The sequence below is a fragment of the Apteryx rowi genome, unplaced genomic scaffold (genome assembly GCF_003343035.1).
Source record: "Apteryx rowi isolate R43461 unplaced genomic scaffold, aptRow1 scaffold_860, whole genome shotgun sequence".
Taxonomy (NCBI): domain Eukaryota; kingdom Metazoa; phylum Chordata; class Aves; order Apterygiformes; family Apterygidae; genus Apteryx; species Apteryx rowi.
The window spans coordinates 6,506-26,576 of NW_020451161.1; the positions used below are offsets into that span (position 1 = coordinate 6,506).

The 20,071-nt window shown below is 39.6% G+C and overlaps 1 protein-coding gene across 3 annotated transcripts in view; it reads right to left on the minus strand.

Annotated features, from left to right (window-relative positions):
* Window positions 1-5,901: 5,901 nt before the first annotated feature.
* Window positions 5,902-20,071, minus strand: part of LOC112977821 (SLIT-ROBO Rho GTPase-activating protein 1) — a 48,353-nt gene continuing 34,183 nt past the window's right edge. Inside the window, exons 8-13 of one of the 3 annotated variants that reach the window (XM_026090594.1) lie at window positions 19,223-19,420; window positions 19,019-19,103; window positions 14,201-14,228; window positions 7,790-7,850; window positions 7,567-7,644; window positions 5,902-6,031 (exon numbers count right to left, since the gene is read on the minus strand). In XM_026090594.1, coding sequence (XP_025946379.1) covers window positions 5,969-6,031; window positions 7,567-7,644; window positions 7,790-7,850; window positions 14,201-14,228; window positions 19,019-19,103; window positions 19,223-19,420 — 513 coding nt within the window. In that variant the 3' untranslated portion in view covers window positions 5,902-5,968. Of the gene's footprint in view, window positions 6,032-7,566; window positions 7,645-7,789; window positions 7,851-10,636; window positions 11,000-11,632; window positions 11,991-14,200; window positions 14,229-19,018; window positions 19,104-19,222; window positions 19,421-20,071 lie in introns of those variants that run through there. The other 2 variants (XM_026090596.1, XM_026090595.1) reach the window with 2 other exon arrangements.

Consider the following 20,071-nt stretch of genomic DNA (forward strand, 5'->3'; position numbering starts at 1 on the left):
AGATAATCTGTTGTAGCGCAATCTCACCTTGCTCTTGGAAAATTTTTATTTAATGGTCTCCCCTGGACTTTCTCTCTAAATGGTCCTTGTCCTTAAACTGGACAAACAAATCCAGCTGAGACTCATATCACTGCATAAGTGAAAGAATCACTTATGAGCTACCTGTCTCATTGCCAGCCACTAGCTGAGGACCAGTTCTCAATACTGTGAGAGAAGCATAAAACCTGGCCTTACATAAAAGATGTGATTTTCAGCTTCCCAGGAAGATAAGCACTGAAACTTGTTTCAGAGACACAGTGTCACCTTTGCCTACTACAGAGAGACACATAGTCAGTGAGCATGCACCTTTCTCTTCCTTGAGAAACAGCACATTTTAACCACCTGTTGAACCACCATGAGGTTTTTTCAAACAGACTCTAGAGTGAAAAGATGAACAATCTGCCTCAGAAGAGCAAAGAAAGCCAGAGACGAGAGAAAACACAATTACTAACAGAAAACCCCAAACGTAAATAAAACAAGACTAAATTATAAATGAAGACAGGGATACATTCATCCTAAAGTACATTAAGAAAGCATAAGGCAAATTGATGTTTAATTAAGCAATAATCCTGAAGTAGTGGAGCATCTAACAGGCAATAAATATTCAAATACATAAACTCAAAGCTTTGGTGACTAAGAACAAAAGACATTTGCAAGAGAGCAATTGCAGGTGGTTCCCAAATATTTTGGGCCAACTGGACAGCTACATGTCTTTGTCATTCAAGTTTAGTTAAAAATGCTATAAAAGCACTGTACTTTCCTGTTCATCAGCGTGGCCCTCCGTACAGCCTTGCCTGCGCTGGTGGCGAGAGGTGGGTACCCATGAGGAGAGGAGCAGTCAGAGGTCAGAAATCAGAAACATGATTCTGGATTGCGTCTGTTTTACCACCCTGTTAACATCCTTCATTGGCCGATCTCAGTAGTAGCAAAAGAAAGGCAAACATTTTGCAGCAGGCAGATATTATTGATCAGCACATATAGGAGGAGAAACCTGGTGTCAGCATTGAATTAACTGGGCTAACCTAATAGCCAGTGCTGTGCAAGGTAAGCACAATACACAGGCAAGGGTAGCACAGAAGAGGAGGAAGAAGAAAGCAGACAATGGTAATGCGAGATAAAGTTGGACATTTCTGTCCTTCAGGACCAGTGTTTTGAAGGGCAAAATCCAACACGGTATCTATGAGGAGGTCGCTCATTACTTCCACTTGGAGCAGCACCTACTAATAATAGAGTGAATGCCTAATACGTTACACACCTGCTGAACATCAAATGGGATTAAGTTACACTTGCAGATGCACTTCTCATGGTCAGTTTGCAGCTGAGATGCAATGTACATAAATATATATCAGTGGTGAACTTAAGAGTTTGTGCCTCTTTCCACTTTTGGATAAATCTCATCCAAATCAAAGGTATGTTTATATTAACTCAGCAATGCCACTTATGGCTCTGTGAGATCTGTTTAAGAAGGCGTTACAGGAGGACAAAGACAAGTCTCCACTATTACTTGGGGGAAGGAAATAGCTGTTGTCATTTTGCTGAAACTTCTTCAGGAAGACTTGACAATTCATAATACAGTTTTTTACTTTTTAAATAATGGGCAACAGTCTGGAAAAGTAACAAAATAATTTCCTGACATAACATATTTATGTCTGTAGGGAAATGCAAACTGCTGGCTGCAAAGGATCAAAATGATGAACATTAGAAGGGAAAAAGACAAGTTTTCATCCATCCTGATGTGTTAGTATATCGAATTTAAGGGAAGGGGGGTGACAGCAAGAAGAATTATAATGACCTAAACAGTAGCTAAATTGTCTGGGTAGCTTAGGTGTGTCTGCTGCTGCATTGCATAGCTGTATATGTAAAATTCAACTGTAATTCGGATGTATAAGAACTCACACTAAGAGAGGAATGCCCATGCAGGGAAGATTAAATATGGCCAGCCTTCAGTACACATCTTCAAGACCCTCTGCCTACATGTAACTCCTGTTACAAATATCTCGCTTTTGTTTGGGGCAACCTGCTACTACGACAGGGCAGAAAAGAAGCATAGCGCAACTCTCCTCCCTTCCCCTCCACCTTATTTTACCCTCTGGACTGTTATGTGCTACTGTCAGCAACAATAGCCACCCTTTTTGCTGAGAATACAGAATTATGGCTGTGTGATGCACAAAAGCCCACACTGAGATGGAGTTTTTACATGTTGTCCTACCTTGCATGCCTCCTCTGGAGCAGTCATAATTTGACCCCAATTTTATCTAAAACAGTTCATAAACCCAAACAGAATAACAGTGTTCTCATGAGCCTAATTAATACAAATTGCCTTAAAAGTCACAGTCATTTTGCACTGTTTCCAATGTATTTGCAAAAGGGAAAGCATTAAATCACAATGCTCTATTTCATTTGAAAATATATGCATAAATGCAAAGGAATTCCTCAGTGGCTGCACTGAGGCAAGGTTCATTTTACAGCAGTAGCTTGAATTATGCTTGACATCCATAGCTAAGTACTTCTGTTTCAAGAGTTTTTTTCACTAGCAACATTACATTCACATATAAAATGTGTGACATTCTGCCCTTTTATAGCTTTATATGAACATTAACTTTAGGAATTTGTTTTCTCTGCTCTCCCCTTTTATAACAATTTCTGCCAACATTAACAAAAATGCACTGGCAAATTTTAACAAACAAGTTGAAAAGGTTTATTCCTTTCCTTGCTGTTTTATCAGAAAACTAATGTAACAAGAATTGGAGTATTCATGCCCTTTTAATTAAAAACACCAAAGCTTTCTGGACTTTGCATACTCAACTACGATATAAAGAATTTACAGTGACTTCTGTTCTCATAGAGGAAATGGAGTCTGTCCCTGCTCCCATTAACATGAAGGAATATGTGGAGGAACTATTTGGTGTACTAGGGTCACATGAGCACAGAAAAAGAGACTAATGCAGCTATGACAGGCTCAAAGTCTGAAGCAGGACAAAAGTCTTGCCTAGAATGTCTTCCTCTTTGCAGGATGTACAAAGCATTAAGGTCAAAAGATAGCAATGGACCCTTGTCTTCAAGACAGACAGATTTTAATGGTACCCGACACACAGGTTCTATTTAAATTGAACTGTGACAGGTAGTGTATTCTGAAATGCTTGTTATTTTTTCCAAAAAAAGCATCTTATTCCCTGGAAGTAGTGGATAGCTTAGTGAAGCACACAGAGTAGGTACACAGCTGTAAAAACACTCCACCTCAGGCTTCTCCCAGGTAATCAGAGGATGCAGACACACAGCTCACTATTCCCAGGTGTGATTCTGGGGCTGGCTGTGGATACGGGGTACAAGAGCTGTTTCTTTCTCTTGTTGCAGTACATTCAAAACTCCCACTGTGACAACAGAAAATGAAACCATCCCAATATGCTCAAAAAGAAAACCCTTTTTGTCCTGCTAAAATACAAACTTCTCCTCCCTTCACTGAAGGAAGGTATTGACATGACTTTTCAGAGTGCCCCTAAAGATAGTGTTGTGGAAACCAAACCAAACAACCGCCTCAAAGAAAAAACAGTTAAAAACAGGATCAGATGGTAACAACCCCTTTCCCAATAACCGTCCCATTCAAACATGTAGCTGGGAAAAGCAGTGACTTTGTTCAAGACTATTGCTTGTGACTGATTTCAGTTCTACTGGATGATGCTTGTATAAAAAAAAAGGTTGTCAATTCCTCTTTCACAAGAAATTAATCTACAGCCTACCTTGAACATGCAATACTTTGACCTCTTCTAAGGAAACCATAACCCAATGCTAGAGATCTGGTATGCATTGCCATTTTTCTTAAAGTTCTTTATACCAAAAGAACATTTTGGGATAACTGAACTGGACCCCTCCGAGAGGCTGGCTTATCTCCCCCTGTGCAGAGGACATGTGCAAATGCTCAGTCTGTTGAACCTCTGCCTCCACTTCAAATATCCCAGCCTGTCTTCAGAAGCTTCAATGGTGAATGGAAACAGTTTGAAATCATGCAGGTTCCTCTTCTTGGAACAAATTTAAAAGGTTGTTTTGGGCAAATATTTTTCCATCTCCTAAGTCCTCATGTGTACAGTCTCTGTAGGCTGAATACTCACTCTGGTACTTCACAATTCTATTTAAAGCCATTCAACACAAGTGGAGGAATCTGCAAGTAGAGGGCAATACTACCTCCACATATAAGACTACCAGTCCTGTTTTTCTTAATGCTTAGTCAAAATAATAAGCCCATAAAGAGATCTAATGGGCAGAAGCTGACAGCAGAAATTTTGAAAAGGAAACCTGGAACACAAATTTAATGATGAAAGTGATTAATCATTTGAACAGCTTATCCAAGGATGTGGTAGATTATCTGTCAACTGAAGCCATTAAATCGATAAATTTTTCCAGCAGACGTGCTTTAATTCATCCATAAGATAACTTCTGGAAAGCAGTGCAGGAATTACTAGGTAAAGTTCTATCATCCCTGTCATGCAGAAAATCAAACTCAGCCAAAATGATCCCTCTTTAGATTTCAATTTTTCTGACTCTCAGACATCTTGCTGGGCTGTGGCACAGCAGGTAGCTAAAGGTGAACCCTGGCAGGACCAATATTATGCTTCCTAAAGAAATGGAGTCCCCCCTCAGCATTGTCCTTTGCATGGGATCAAACTATTAATCTGCAGTTTTGAAATCCTTCTCAGTACCACTGGGTCTGTAAATAGTGACAGCTGCAGAAAACCACCCAGGTCTGTTTTGACAAAAAACAAAATGTTGCACACAGACCTGGTCACAGCGATGCACAGATTCGTAACCTCCGGGCTGAATTATTGCAATCCTTCCTACCTGGGAAGGAAGCCGCACACACTGGTTTCCACCTGGCCCAAAGCAGCATGGCCCATCTGCTGGCAAGCCCAGTACACCGTGCACACATCCCTCTGCTGTCCTACCGCTGGGCTGAGGCCCCTTTGCCAAAACAACACCATCAGGAGAGAGTCCGCCCTAATTAATATCCCCAGAGAACCGGCCCTCTTTACCTGTGATTTACAAAGAAAGGGTTCAAAGGAGGAAATTATTCCACAAAGCCAGGAGCTCTGCCTGCTTCTAATGGACCCACAGGAAACAGTGAACCTATTGATTTGCTGGCTTGGCCTCACCCCTCTGCAGGCATCTGCAGGCATCTGCAGACATCTGCAGACATCTGGGCCCTGGAAGGGGTTTTGTGCATTCCAAGGCAATTCAGCCATCCGCTGAGAACTTCCTAAATTACTGCAACCTCCTCGTGCCCAGCTGCAAGCACCAGCAGGCCATCGACCGACATGCTGCTCCTCCTGAGTGTCCCGCTCCAGCGCGGGCACGTGCCTGGGCCAGAACACAGAGTGGGCTCTTCCACCCCTCAGTGCCTGCACCCAGTGGTTTTACCACCAGCTGGATCTGGGGTTTTAAGCTGCAGTCCAGAACCACACAACGTCAAACAGTTAGTTACTGATTCACCAGCACTGACTCCAAGCTGCAGGGCATGAAAACCTTTGTGAAAAGTGACATACTCTGTTTGCATGGTCATGACTTCATCCCCTTCCGTCTGCCCCAGTGGGCCGAAGAAAACAACAATGCGTATAAATTTAACTGTCTCTTGTATACCAAAAGGTTTTCTTCCTGCTGTATTAAACAAAGAGTTGTACTGTACATTAATCCTACTGGAAAAAGGGAATGACCACAGCTGCAAGTATGACTAATAACTGACCCAGACTGTTGCAGATGGCAAACAAATTGTCTCAGAAAAATCTGTGAAGTTAGCTCTTTTTCCAGGCAGCTACTGTATATATGAAAATACAATTCTAAGGAGAAAGAAAGAGGGATTTCTACTTACTGATACAAGAAATAAGATCATTAAATCTTTCCTTAGGAAAGACAGGATTTTCCAGCCCTCGGAAATAGAGCTTCAGTACTCCAGCAACTGAGTTAATGTCATGGTTACTTTGGTCATCTGCCAAAGGATTTTCACCTAAAAAAGTAAATAAAGCAAATAAAACACACATGCAGGAGAATTCTTGCATGCAACATTTTTATAAGTGAATGACATTTTGGGGCTTTTTTGCTTGTACTGTGTGGGAGGTGGCAATGCAAGCATTCAAGTAAGATAATAAACATTGATTTAGAAATCTCAGACTGTGATTAAACTGAAACAGCAGGCTGAATAAAGCTTTCTTTAAATTACATAACCTAGTGATCTCTTAGGTCCTGAAGTTGCAACAGAGTATTTCTGAACATGTTATGATTTGCAGTTAGTAAAATAAAAAAGTAAATGTTCTTAATTGAATAGGACTTCTCAGACTATTCTTTGGGACCTTACATAAAGCAAATGGAATAAAATAACTCTTCAAAAAACTGCAAATTTGTCTACATTCTAAAAAACAGTAACATTCAGAAATACGTGCAACAGTTTTGTGGTACAGTGTATGGAAACTGAAACCCTAAAGCCCATGACTGAACTATGTGTATTTTAAAGACTTAATCTTTATTTTGAAACACTTTGAAACGTATATATCTTCCAGAATCACACTACCTAGGAGAAGCAGTTAACAATAAAGCAGATTTAAAAGATGGAGAATAAGAGAATGTGGCTTCATTTAGCAAGTAAAAACAGCTGCCTCACACATCTTGTCAAGGACTAGATCAGGTTTAACAAGAAATATAACTAATCCCAAGGAGAAAAATATTGTGCATATTTTTTCATGCTATCAAGTCACAAGACTTATTGCTCCAAGGGTTTTCCCATTAGCAGATGATCTGCAAAAAGATCTGGAAATTAAAAGACAGGTTCTAAAATCCAAGAAAGAGAATATAAGACTGAAAAAAAAAATTGTAACTGGTATTGTTTTAACACAATTAGAAGATTGCTGGATCCTGGCTGCTCTGGCAGAGCAATCCTAGGCTTGGTGTTGCCAGCCATTCATGTTTAAAAAGCTGTTTTCACTTTCCGGTATCTTTCCCATGATTCCTCCTCTGGGGCTGAAGTTTCCTTCAGGAATGAAAACAGTGGTTGAACATGGAAATTGCTCTTTTACAGCCTGTATGCACACTGATCATGATGTCGCCTTGGCAGACGGACTCGAAAGCCGAGCACTTATATTCCACAAGATCAAATAACAGCAGTCTCAAATTGCATTAAGAAGTCTCTTGAATCTAATTAAAAACATAATCTTTCCTTTGAGAAGATCTTCAAAGTAAAATATAGACAAAACTATTCCTTGAAGCTTACCATTAACAAAATAATAAAGTTTGCAGTTAATTCAAGAGTCGTATGTCTTGTCTATACAAAGAGTAAAACATAACCTCAAGCTCCTGAGACATTACAGGGAAAAAACATTTACATGTCATCATTATACTTTATCATTAAGCATATGATGGTGTAAAGTTTTAGGTACAGTACACAAAGTGCATGGCAAATTGCTTAAAAAGCCAAGAAAGTAATTAGAATTTAACAGATTTTTTAAGTGTCAGATATCAAGGTGTTTGAATATATGAAAATGCAATTACCTCTCTCAAATGAATTTTTAATATCATTGACTTCCACCTGGGAACCAGACACTCTAAAAATTCCTTGATGCTGAAGACCTGAGCAAAGATGGAGGAGAGTGATGAGAAATGAATCTATTTTTAAAAGACTATATTTTTAAAACAAAGCTGTAGCAGTAAATGCAAAAGATACACAAAATAGTCAGGGCATTAAACAAATGACATAACATGTTTCAGAGCTCACCATATAAATTGATAAATCTGATACAGCTTTCCACAATGAGAGGAATGACTTGTCCTGAATCCTGGAAAAACAAAAGCAGAAAGAGTGTACTGCAAACTTGAAAGAAGAAACCTCCCTACCCTAGACTGAATGTGAAAATTAGTTTTCTTGATCAATCCAAATGGACATACAGTGCTGACAAAAAAAACACACCAAAAAATCATTTCTAACAGATTTCTCCTCCCATTTTTGGGAGGGGGGAGGAAGATGTGAAGAAAAAGGATTAACATTCTTAATGAAAATCACTGAATCAGGAGATTTGTAGCCTTCATTCTCTGCCTCTACTATTGTATCTGCCTAACACTGTATGTGACATCTAAGCTCATGCATTCATTTTAGACTTTGAAAGCAAAATGAGTTAAAAGAGTGAATTTGCCCTTTTTAAGGTTTATTGTTAACAACAATAATTCATCATGAAGATGATCTTTCTGCATTCATCTAACTTACCTTTCTTCTCCTGGTGGAGAAAATCTTACATGCAAAGGGCCTAATTCTTGGAGACAGTGTTTTTTTTTTTTTTTTTTTTTTGGTAAAAAGTGCTGACAAAACCCGGGTGACGATGCCTTTTCTGGGCCTGTGGGACTATCAAAAGGTTTTGGAGAAGAGCCAGCAAATGACACTGCATTGGGGAACAGGTGTCTCTCACCTGACCTGAGAGTGCTCCTATGTACTCTGCTGACTTGTGTGTCCTAAAACACAGCAGGTCACGGCTCGGCACGTTATTTCAGGCCGCGCTACCTAGCTGGTAACACCGGCGCTGAACTGCAGGCGCTTGAAGGCAAGTGTGTGCCTGCACGGCTGCCTCTGCTGCGGGGCAGCACGGTCCCGCGAGGAACCAGGAAGGGAGCTTCCCACTTCCACAGCCCCACTGACACATGGCACAGCTCCTGGTCTCCACCGTGACACAGCTGCGGCTGTACAGAGACCTCTTCAGCTGAACAGAGGTGTTTTAATAAAGGAAAAGAAATGCTTGCAGTGGTAGGGGAATGTGTTGACTATACACTGATTTTCAGTGAATGATTTGCCCTTTTTTTAAACCACTGATTTTCCAAAAGAACTGTCACAATCCTTTGGATGTGTGTTTGGCATTTTAGAAAATGGATGTTTTACCCAATGTGCATTAATGACTCTCAGACATCAAATATCTATTAAAGACACAAACCGTATGATTAAAAATTATTTAGAAAAGTTAGTGCTTATGCTGGAAAAATTACTTTTTCATAAATAATAGGCACCTTCAAAATTCTTGTCTTGGAAACTATAATATTTCTTTCCAAAATGAATTTCAAACATGTAAGCACTCAGAGAATTGACTAATTTATTTGAAAGTTTAATATAAAACCAGGCTGTATTACAAAACTATGAATTTTAAAATCACCTTGTAACTCAAAATATGCATTTTCTCTTATAAACTAGTCCTTCATTTTCATGCTGAATTACACTAATGAGAGGATTATGAATTAAGCCCAAGCAGAGGAGAAGCCAACAATTTTAAGTATGTTTGAAAAAACAACACACACTGAAGCAATGAAACAATGCACTTCCGGAGACAACCTAACCCCTGATTTTCTGTGTACTCCGTGTTGCTTTAGTGGGGCTTACGAAAGACTGTATCGGTAATTACATTATTTAAATTGTGGCTTGCTTGTCTGTCTTTTAAGTTTAAACCTAGCAAAAACCGGCTAGCCGAGAGTCAATAATGTCTGGACCAAAAATTTCCATTTGGATTGTGTCTTGATTCAGTAACAGTCGAATAAAAAACCCCACGGAATAGGACAATTGCTAAACCAGGAATAGTGTCATCTTCACATACACTGAACACTTTGAACGTCCAAAAAAAGTGAAATATTAGAACACATGCACAAGCATGCACCCACATCTCCTGTTAGTACACTGATTCACGCAAAGAGTGCAAAGTCTCTGAAAAGATAGTTTGCAGTAAGAAATTACCAAAAAGAAAATTGCTTTGATACTCATTTTCAGAGCAGCTGTTCAAAACTACGCACTACTTTATAGTTAAGTAATTCCCTTAAGTAATCAAAACCACCAGCTTTGGGTTTTGGATCTAATGGCAGGAACACAATTTGAAGTAACAATCTGTGTTGGTGAGATGTCAAGAACACAGATCCTGCCACTGCTGTGAATTTAATCTGATATGTGTAATTAGTGAATGATCATATCTTTTGATGCAAAAATGTAATGCAAAGCAATTTGGTGCAATACTGGATTTCACTAGCTGTCATCCTTTTGTGCCTGTCAAAATGACTCATCCCTTTAAGGAATGACATGATCTTTGGCCAGGGATGCTTCCTAGTGTTTTCTCACACTGGCTAATCTGTCATTAGGCTACCAACTTTTTTTTTTTTTTGAAAGACTAACTAGGTAGAACTCTCTCCACTCGCAAGTAAGCTCGCACCCCTGCTGCCATGGAGGACTCTTTTCAGTGAGAGGGAAAATGATGGGGTAGCATTTCTCCCCATTTCACTTGTGCTTTTCTAATCAAGGGCTTTTTGCTGTGGGAGTTTTGGTTTCTTTGCTTACTTTCATCTTTGAGCAGGAAATTGCTTATGATATTCATCTCTTGCACCATGATTTGCTGAATGTCTTTGCACCTCACAGCAACACCTGCATAATAATAGTTGTTTTCCACATAGTTTTTCTGAGGCTGGCTGTACTCTCCATTCAAAGACAGCTAAACTGGTACAGTGCCGCTGAAGACAGAAATTGGCTCTGCAAAATACTTGCTCCTAGCAATGTTGCACAGCAAGAAAAAAAATCCACATAACACGCAAACCCAGTTCACAGAGCTTATAGTTAGGATTTCAGTCACTTTATTTGTAAATGTATTGTTATATATTTTTTGAAGATTTTTTTCTCCTTTAACATAGGATTCTGATCACAGGAACACTAATTCACTGTAGTGAGCAAGTGCTTGTTAAAGAATAAGGAAATATCCATCATTTAAGACTTCAATCACTCCACAGTCATGCTCTGGTTCAGTTTTGCCTGCTGTACCCATACACTCATTTCTTAATGCAAACTTCACCTTTCAGCTTAATGAAAGAACTAATTTTGAGCCAGGCGTGAATGCAACCCAACAGCGAGGCAGAGATGGGTCTCTTTTCACCAAACTATACCTGATGTCTTGTGTGAGAGTTCCTTCGGCCCCGGCTAGAAGCATTATTAGAAATAAAAGTATGAGAAAGAAGAAGATAGTAAACACAGAAAAGATACAAGATCCAGAATAGTGGTGATCACAATTTCACACAATATAATAAATTCCTAAAGTCATAGGAAATCAAGAGCTGGATATCAAACCCACGGTAATACTGCTTCTTCACAGACTTTGAATACTGAATGTAACTAAAAAGGCAAGCAGGAAATTGTGCTAAGCTGTGGGATACACCGCTATTTCCTATCTTCTAAATGATGCAAAAGTCCCTAAATAAAACCAGGCTGCCAATACTATCCTTACTTGATTAACAAAATTGTAGCGAGTCTACAGGCCCTGCGAAACAAAACCTCGGCTTTCCCTTTGACTTCAGGAAGTATTATATTGATCAACTGGGAAAGAAAAGAGCCCCAGGACAGACTTAAACATAATGATCTGCCTCAGCTCACATGAGGCCTTGACCATTATAGTAAGAAGTGTTGAGATCAGCCGCTTCGGTGGCTGGTGCCAGTACCTTAATGAATGTTTCCAAATCACCATTAAACAACTTAGCACTATACTGTGATCGGGGTCTGGGCTTCCTGTGTTTCTGGGGCTTAGGGGGAAGATTTGGAGGCCTAAGGGAAGGGAATATCATTACTGAACAAGGTAGAATTAAGTCACACAATAAAATGAAACATTTGTAAGCTCATGGCAAAATAACAGCATTGTAAAGGGAGAAATAAACACAGTACTTAACAAGCTAAGACATTCCATCAAATTCAAGTGTAACATAATGGTTAGAGAACTCCCCCATTAAAAATACATTACTTGTGGATAAATACTGACATTCTTGATGAATCCCTGGTACGTCATTTTATCATATACATTTTTTCCAAACACTGCACAACTGGAAAGGCCTTTTGTTGTTGTTGTCATGCATGAAATGTGCAGCACCCCCTGAAGTCCCCGCTGCCAGCCGCGGCAGAGCACAGGGCGTTCTGAGCAACTCTATAATCAAGCAGAAAAGTTGCTTCATGCTGGAGAAGCTTCAAATGCAAAGTAAAGCTGCTCAGCACACTCCTCAGATGCTTCCAAAACAAACTGTCTGCATTTTCAGCTAGAGCCAGTAAGGTTAAACAGCTTTAGCCTTTCACATCCAACCATCAACATCTTTACACAAGAAAATAAACACTTTGCAAATTAGCTAAAGGAATTAAAAGAATATCAACTTAAAAACAAACAAACAAAAGCAGCATAACCCCCAAAAAGAAAAAAAAAACACACAAAACTTTGGTCTGCAAAACGTTTACCTAGTATGTTACATGTTACACACGTGATGACTACGATTGAAAGAGATTACAGAAAATAAGTACTCTTCTCTAGGTCACAATTTATTTTGTGAATAGTATGGCACTCTGCATGCCAATAGTTTCCCTAATTCCCCTGCATCAGCAGTCCAATGTTTCTAGAGCTCTTTCAGGAATTAGCAGAAAATTCAGTGTTTTAGTGGGATGGGTAAGGAACAATACTTTTAAAACATAATAGTGGTGGGACTCTGGCCTGTTGCTATACTATCTACTGTTTTTAACACATCTTTAAAGAAATCCTCTTCCCTTCTGTATTTTAACTTTGGCTTTGAAGAACATTTCCATTTGCATGTCTCACAAACTGGAGACTCAGCTGAACCTTGGGGCAATAGGCAGACTGCAGCAGGAGTGGGGGAACCAGTGCTGAGGAAGAGACAGGCAGGCCCTGCTCCTTCAGAGCTTATTCCCAGAGCTTAAGTGACCAGCTGTGAGAAGACAGACATTAAGATGGCTTCAAGCTGTTCCCTCACTTCACTAGTGTAAAACGTTGCCTGGGTAAATCATCTTCTTTCAACTGCTTGCAGAACAGGGAATTTAGGATGCTGTGAACTTGATGAGTCACCTGCTTTGGGGTCAAGAAAGAACTTCTTCTCATTAGGGATAGGCTTGGTGACCTCCATAGATTCCTGGTAGCATCTAGTGGCAGAGCTAAGGTTACAGGCCCATCTCTTATAATTAATATCGGCAATATGGAAGAATGTTCTGATTTGTCACCACTTTTCAGCTGGAGTTGTGTAAGGAAAGAAGGTGAAGAAGTCCAGTGGACAGAGCTAAAATGGATCACGGACCTAAGGGAGGAAGGGAGCTCTGAAGTCTTTGTAGAAATGTCCCCAGGGATATGGGGGCCAGGCAGAAGAGACAGTATGAAACCAAGTGATCTAGCGAACGCAGAGCCAGGGCTGGATCCAAACTTCTTAGCTGTGAGGGCAACATTATTATTTTTTTAACTCAAAGTTGATGGACAGGGGAAATGCCAATTCTGTCAGGGAAGTCAAAAGGAGAAAGGGAAAGCACTGAACTGGGATGGGTTGTATGGAAAGGGAAGGGAAGAGTGAGCCCAGGACAGTGGGGCTGGATGCTCCTGCTGACTGTAGGATGGGAGGGGTGGTGACCGTAGCTGTGATACCTGCAAGTGGCAACTGCATATCCTAATGGTGGCCTTTGTCCCGCACACTCTGATACTTCTGGGGGCTGGTCGCAGTGAGCTTGTCTGCATTTATGTTTGGAGGCAGTCTCGCAGGTACAAAACCTAAAAAGTATGTACTGCACAAAGCAGGATGATGTAACACTCTCTCCCTGCTATTCTCTGAATATACAGATCTATTTAAATGCCAAATATGTGGACACTAGTGGAGGCAGATACTGCTATTCAGTGTTAACTTACTGAAGATGCAGCCTATCCCCTGAATTCATCTCCGTACCAGGTTCTACTGAACTGTGTGTCCTGACCAAACACATTACAAACCATGAGAGCCAAGATATTTCTAGCAACTGAACAAGATTTCTTTTCTAGCACCAAAAAGCCCCCTGAAACTTCCAAATCTGATGTGTTCCCCAATTCACAGGCTGTTTCAAGGATCTCTCTGTGAGTGCCACCTTGACACCAGCCCAAGCAGCTCACAGGAAGGAGGAAGATGAACAGGCTAGTTCTTTATCTATCAGTATGCAGGAACAGAAAATGGTGAATACATACAGTGCCTACAAAAATGTATATAATAATAATATTAATAATAATAATTTTGATGTTTAGTATTTTTAATATACCCATAAGAACTTGTTCTAAAATTTTTAATTCCTCAAATTTTATTACATTTGTAGCTCTCTAAAGCAAGTCAAATAAAAAGGCCTTACCTTGTTGTCATGTATTCAGCTCTGTGACCTAAAAAGAGTTCAATGAACAGGAAACAATCATGTGTAGAATTTGGAACTGGATATATTTTTTAGTATCTAAATTATGCTTGACAGTTTACATTTAACCCTAGTTTTCAGGCTACCAGCAAAGATATAAAATTATACAACAAACAGGGCAGTGCAATTATCTACCACCTCCACAGTTGCATTTAAAATACAAACAGAACCCGCGCATAAAGCAACTTCTCAGAAGCCTGCTCATAGATTAAAGACCCACTTGATACTGTAAATAATTTGAAGCACAGCTCCAAACAACCTCCATTGTTTATGCTCATGTATTTTAATGGCTAAATCAGTTTGGAAATAGAGCTGTGCCAAGATAAGATTGTGCCTTGTGCCTAAACCTGTTCAATGCCCAAAACAGAGAGCTCTGAACGCCAATGGCTTGCTAGAGAAAGACTCCTTCCTCTCTTTTGTCTGTGTATCACATGAAAAAAATACAATGCTATCATTTGGAAGCTATGCAACACAGAGATAGGAAGAGTGACAACTGCAGAGAGTTGTAGAGAAGCAAATACTGTATTCCAAAAAGGTTCCTGGATAACCTTTGCAGACCAGTATGTCAGGCATGTGCACTGTGTGAACTCATAATAACGAAAAGCAAAATAATGAAACAGCAGGAAGGTCATGATATGACAAGTTCCAACCAGTCTAGTTTCCCCAAAGGGAAATCATGCTCTATTAATGTATTAGAATTCTTTGAACTTGTCAGTAAAACAGTGGATAAAGGAGAATCACTTGGATTAATTTATTTAGATTTTCAAAGACTCCTGACAAATTTCTTCACAAGAGGCTACTAAAGTAACTTAACAGCCATGGATTGAGTGGCAAAGTATTGTCATTGATCAAAAATTAGTGAAGAAAGGGAAACTGAGTGGAATTAATCAGTCAGTTTTCATCATGACAAAAAGATAGCAGTAATTCACTCAAGCCTCCTCATTATGACCTGCTATATAATGCATTTATTAATGTCTTAGAGAGATGACAGCAGCTAGGGAGGCAGAAAATTGTGCAGAAGACTAAAATACATTTGTATCAAGTACTGACAAAACTGTGAAGCACTTCACAGGAGTTTAATCAAGTTAGGGAACAAGACACAAAATGGCAAATGAAATTCAGTATTGACAAGTTCAAATAATAAATATTGGGGAAGAATTAAACACTTAGGCAGCTAACAGAACTACAGATAACAATATTGATTCAGAAAATCACTCTGAGCATCACTTGGGCTAGGTCTGAGTAGACCACTGCTCTATTTGAAAGTGATGCCAAAAAAGCTTATCAGACATCAGACTGCAAAAAAAACCCCAAAAATCAAAGTGGTATGCAAAACATAACATTGTTATGTGGCAATATCCAGTTGCACCTGAAATACTGCACAGTACAGAATACCCTGATCTGAAAATATATCTTGCAGTACCAGAAGGATGCAGATCTGAAGATGGTGACACAAAGAACAAGCTCTGGGAAAAATTTCTGGCATTAATAAGACATGTAAAGACTGCAGACATTTATTTTAGAGAGGTGAAAAAGAGGGGACAAAAGAAGAGTATGTTAAATAATCTAAGACATGGAAAGGAGAAGTCAGCAACTTCCTTCTCCCTACTCATAAAACCAAGGGAAATTCAAAGACATTAAGAATCTCAATAACAAATGTTAGTAAAACATAGAAAAGATGTTAAGAATTCCAAGTTTGGGGGTTTTGAATACATCTCTGTTGCTTAAGAGAGTAGGGCAAAATATATCTGGGAAACCAGCAATTTATAACTTCCTATTAGCTTTCTTGCATTTCTCCTTGCCTTGTTCAACAGATGAGCTTTGGATTTGAATTAACATGGCAATCAATGTGTTTCCTATGTTTAGCATCACTATCATTTGAGTATTTCTCATCTAGTTTTCCAAGTCTGCAGATGCAGACTCAGCATAGAGCACTTAGTCTATCTGCTCTGTCCATAAACAGAAACGGATTGCAGAAGGTAGGTGGTCAACTGGAACAGGATCCAAATGTTGCCCATGTTTTGGACATCACACTGGAATCTGGATCTATTCCACCTACCTCCTTACACTGGACTTGTTTGAGATCTACCACTCAAATTGCACCCGTGGATTTTTTGAGAACTATCCTGACTGCAAAGTTTCCAACATATCTCATTACTGCATTTCACAAATGTCTCCTGTTCACTGGCCTCTGCTTGCTAATGCTATCTTCTGGAAGATGACTCTGTCCACATTTTCTTACCCCTTCCCTGGTGCTTCTGAGAACCTAAATCTGACCACTTTTTTCAACAATCCATAGGCAACTTCTGAACAGGGAGGCTGGCTCAACCCATCCTGCTCATTTCACTATGATCACCAACTGCAGTACAACCCACTTTCTGCTGTTAGTCATAGGTTAGGGTCTCACTCATATTTAAGTCATGAAGAATGACTGTTTAACTCTTGACCTCGCACCCCGCAGCTTGAGTTTACATCATCCTGTCAAGGATCTGCACAGCTAGAAGAAAGAGATGATGAGATAAAAGCAAGAGAGGGTGCCAAAGAAAAACTCACAGTTCAGACAACCCCTTCCTTCCCTTTCTCTTCTCTCCACTCTCCCCCACGTTATTTAATACAACACCCTGTGTTATTTGATGCATTGCTGTCTTGCTGACATGAAAGGTTCCAGAAAAGGCAGTTTGTGTGGAGCAGGTGTTAAGATCATTTCCTATAAATTCATTTCTATACCAGCTACAGCAATAATGTTCTTAATTCCACTGTAATTGTACTCTTTCAGCCATCTCCATTCAAGGCATGCACAGAATCCAGGTCTTCCTTCCTAGGCATGCACATTGTAATGCAAGACATGCCTTCTCAATAAAACGAGGTATTTGAACTTTTTAACCTGCAAGAATGATGGCTTTTGCTTCAAATCTCCACTCCGAAAGTGCATATATACATTTGGGGTACTATTTCTATGTGCCACGGTGTGACGACACAACAACGATGTGCAAAAACACAGGGCAAAATAGATTAACTGCTTGGGGTTACAGCTGGTGGGTCAAAGGGAACTCTTCAAACAGAAGGGTCCAAGCATGCCCAAGCATGGCAGAATAACCCAGAGTCTGATGGCAATTTATCACTTTGGTCATCCTGCTGAGAAGTTTTTCTTTGGTTTTCCTTTGATACAGTTTTTCCTTTGTTGCTTTCCAAAATGCATTAGGCAAAGGATTCTGTTGCCTTTTTTCTTTTTCCCTTCAGTCAATGAAAATGTATTTTACTGGGCTTCCAAATAAAAAACATTTACTTTATTTTTTGAAATATGTTTTCTGTAAATATTTGGAGGAAAAATTTCCTCAGTTTTGACTAACATAAGCTGCATGTTGTTTTGCAAGAATAAACTGCTCAACACACACATTTAAAACAAAATCCTATTATATGAAAACTTCCACCAAAAAAGAGATAATACAGTTAGTTGTTTAAAAGCAGTTATCATCTTCTAGGGTCCAGCCCTTCAAGAAAACACTATTTATTTCTCACCCCCAACTTCAGTCACTCTCTGGACTAGGGCTTTGGGGTCATAGTCACAGAAATGTTAATGGCTCTTTAGGCACCTCCACAACTGGATTTGTGGAACTGTGCTTTTGTATTAAAAGAAAGAAGAGATTTGATTAACAACAGATTTTTTAGCAGTAAAAGCAGAAAAAAAGGTTCTCTGCTATTGCTCTGCAGAGAACAAGTTTGCTTTCTTGAGCCTGAACTTTGAATTATAATTTTTAACCTTCAGGAGAGGATTTTTACTCTGCTGTGTAATTCACTTCCTCTCAAGTATATAACATGCTGTGTGGCTAGTCCTCAAGGCAAGAAGTATGATTCTACTTTTTCCGTGGGCCCATGAGGAAGTGCCTGTGGGGAAGGCTGGTAAGAGATGGGCTGGAACTGTACATAGGGGCTGATTCATTACTGTCCTAATTCAGCTTTAGTTCATTTGATCATGGACATCTGCTGAGTCAGTTTATATTTTAAAATGCATTATTAAAAATTGTGGACAGCATCCAGGACAATGGATACTGTTATTGTAATTTATAAAAAACCAGACAATTTAATATGAAATAGTGATAATTAACAGGTATAGAATTATTCATTGTTTTTACATATTCTAGTTCACAATGAGCAAATACTTTGCAGAATCCCACCACTAGCTAAGTTAATGAGTGTCTCCCTACTGACATTAGTGAGGTTAGGATTTCACCTATTACCTTTCATAAATGCTCCACTGAGGATTTAGGCTGCAAGAACGACATTCAAATCTGCATGTCAGGAAAGCTGCACTAGCAGATTCATTATAGGAGATTGGTCCTGGATAATTTTCCATGTTAAAAAAAAAATCACTTTCCCCCACCTCTTAAAAGAGACCCGAATACAACAGAAATCATTGGGAAGAACAATGCATTTGGCACAGCTCTGAAATCAACCTACACAGACTGTGTCAGCTCTCATTTCAGAACTGAGATTTTTCATTCAACAGCTCCATTTCCAAATAAAGTCAGTTGTCTAAATGTTTGCACAATGGAAAAGAATATCTGTGGAGGAAATAAAACCAACTTATAGCACGTAGTCTTACCACTGCACCAAAACTATGATGGGTAAAAAAATCAGGCCTGTGCTTACTGGACAATTAAGCTTTAAGTTTTGTAATTTTCTCCTGCATACCTTTGTAATATTTCAGTGTGGTCACTGTATGACCTCAAATCACTTTTCAGTTTATTGTGGGATATTTACCTTCTCCGAGTGTCCTCTGCAGCAAGTCATGCTTTGCTTGAAGCTTTGTGATGAGATTACTGCCTTCCAGATATTCTCTGAATTTCTGTAGAGATGAAGACCAATCTATTATTATGTATGTGACCTAAATTCCAGGAACTTCTGCATAACATTCACTTCAGGTGTTTGGTCTGTGTCACATGAACGAGGAAGCAACCAACATACCATGAAATAGAACTGCTCAGTTTCCTGCTGGTTAGCTCTTCTTTTTGCAATGCTGGGCTTACTCAGGTATGTCTCTGAGACTGTTGACTTCACAGACTCGGTCGAGCGACTGTGCTGGAAACATTCTGACACATCGTAGTCTTCAATGGTGACCATGTCTTGTATTGTTTGCAAGGTAGCCTCTGTTGTTTTTTTAACCTGGTGTTAAAAAGCACAGTTTACCAAATGGGAAGATAAATAAATACTAGAACAGCTTAGAATGGAAGCTCACTACTCAGATGAATCCTCTGGCACACTCTCCTAAAACCAACTGTGATATTCTAATGTGAAAAATGAGGTGCACTGGAACAGACATATATTTATATATTTATATATATGTATATATAACTGAAGAATGACATCAGTAGATATTATGTTTAGTTCTCTGCCTTACCGTGGTACAACCCACAAACATGGATGTACTCTCGTGTTGTCAGTATAGCAGTCTCAGGCATTTGTTTCTTGAAATTAGAATCAAAGAGAAATGTGACATGATTTGATTACGGTCCCTGACTTGGGGCAACGGGTAACAGAGATACTGCTCTGAATGGTCAAATCTCCAGATGAGAGTGGCTGAACAGAAGTACACCTGAGGATGTGGCTGGCAGAGCAGCATGTTCTTCCATGGGAAAAATCCATGACAGGGTGCTGTGGAGGGCTGGGGTGCAGTGCGCAGTGGTGTTTAGACAGCGGAAGTGCAGCTGGAGGAGAGGGTTGGAGAAAGAGCAATTTACATCCCTTCCTGTGAGTTAGGGAGCATGGTCACTCACAGTGGAAACCAGGGCATGGAGGCAGCGGAACAGGGAATGC